A 1,166-nucleotide genomic window follows, 5' to 3' on the forward strand; every position below is an offset into this window, starting at 1 on the left:
ACGTCGTCAGGGACCCCCCGCGCCGCTGCCGTAGAATCATGGAATGGTCTAGTTTGGAAGGGACCTTTCTGATCATTGAGTCCAACCACCAACCTCACACTGACAAGAGCCACCACTAAACCATAACCCTCAGCATCACGTCTGTCCATCTTTTAAACACCTCCAGGGATGGTGATTCCACCACTGCCCTGGGCAGCTTGTTCTAATGCTTGATAACCCTTTTGGTGAAGAAATTTTTCTTAATATCCATCCTAAACCTCCCCTGGTGCAACTTGAGGCCACTTCCCGTCCTATCACCCGTCACTTGGGAGAAGAGACTTTCAGGCAGTCACAGAGAGCGATGAGATCTCCCCTCAACCTCATCTCCAGCCTGACCACCCCCAGCTCCCTCAGCCTCTCCTCATAAGACTTGTTCTACAGAGCCCTCACCAGCTTCATTGCCGTTCTCTGGACACGCTCCACCACCTCAATGTCTTTCTTGTAGTTAGGGGCCCAAAACTGAACACAATATTCGAGGTGGGGCCTCACCAGTGCCTTCACAGGTGGGGCCACCACTGCCCTAGCCCTGCTGGCCACACCATTCCTGATACAGGCCAGGATGCTGGTGGCCTTCTTGGCCACCTGGGCACACTGCTGGCTCACATTCAGCCAGCTGTCGACCAACACCCTCACGTCCTTTTCAGTTTTCCAGCCACCCCTCCCCACCAAGCCCGTCGCGTTCACGGGGTTGTTTTCACCCAACTGCAGGACCCTCACACCATCGGCCTCGGCCCATGGATCCAGCCTGTCCCGCTCCCTCTGCGGAGCCTCCCACCCTTCGGCAGACCGACACTCCCCGAAGGCCACGCTCAACCTCCCCCGTCGCTCCCCCGCCTCACCTTCCCGCTTCCCGCCGGGCCCATCACCAGCTGCGCGTAGCGGGGCATGGCGGCGGCGAAGCGGCGCCAAATGGCCCCTCCAGCGCCCCGTAGCTCGCCTGGTCACGTGCGGCGGGCGAGCCAATGGCGGGACCGGGGAGCCGGCGGGCTCAAACCCAGCGGCGCCGCGCCCCGCCCCGCCCCGTTACGCGCGGGGCTCTCGCGAGACGGCGGCGGGGCGGGCGCACGTGCCGCGCGGTGTGTGAGGGGAGCCGCCGCCACCGGGGGAGGAGCAGCAGCAGGAGCAAG

The 1,166-nt window shown here is 62.3% G+C and overlaps 1 protein-coding gene across 1 annotated transcript in view; it reads right to left on the minus strand.

Moving 5' to 3' along the window:
* The window catches only part of LOC106900383 (GPN-loop GTPase 3), a 25,665-nt gene extending 24,670 nt beyond the window's left edge, over nt 1–995 (minus strand). The window contains exon 1 of the mRNA XM_014962423.1: nt 879–995. Coding sequence (XP_014817909.1) covers nt 879–926 — 48 coding nt within the window. The 5' untranslated portion in view covers nt 927–995. The remainder of the gene's footprint in view (nt 1–878) is intronic.
* Between the last annotated feature and the right edge of the window lie 171 nt (nt 996–1,166).

Source organism: Calidris pugnax, unplaced genomic scaffold (assembly GCF_001431845.1).
Source record: "Calidris pugnax isolate Ruff unplaced genomic scaffold, ASM143184v1 scaffold32, whole genome shotgun sequence".
In the NCBI taxonomy this organism is placed as follows: domain Eukaryota; kingdom Metazoa; phylum Chordata; class Aves; order Charadriiformes; family Scolopacidae; genus Calidris; species Calidris pugnax.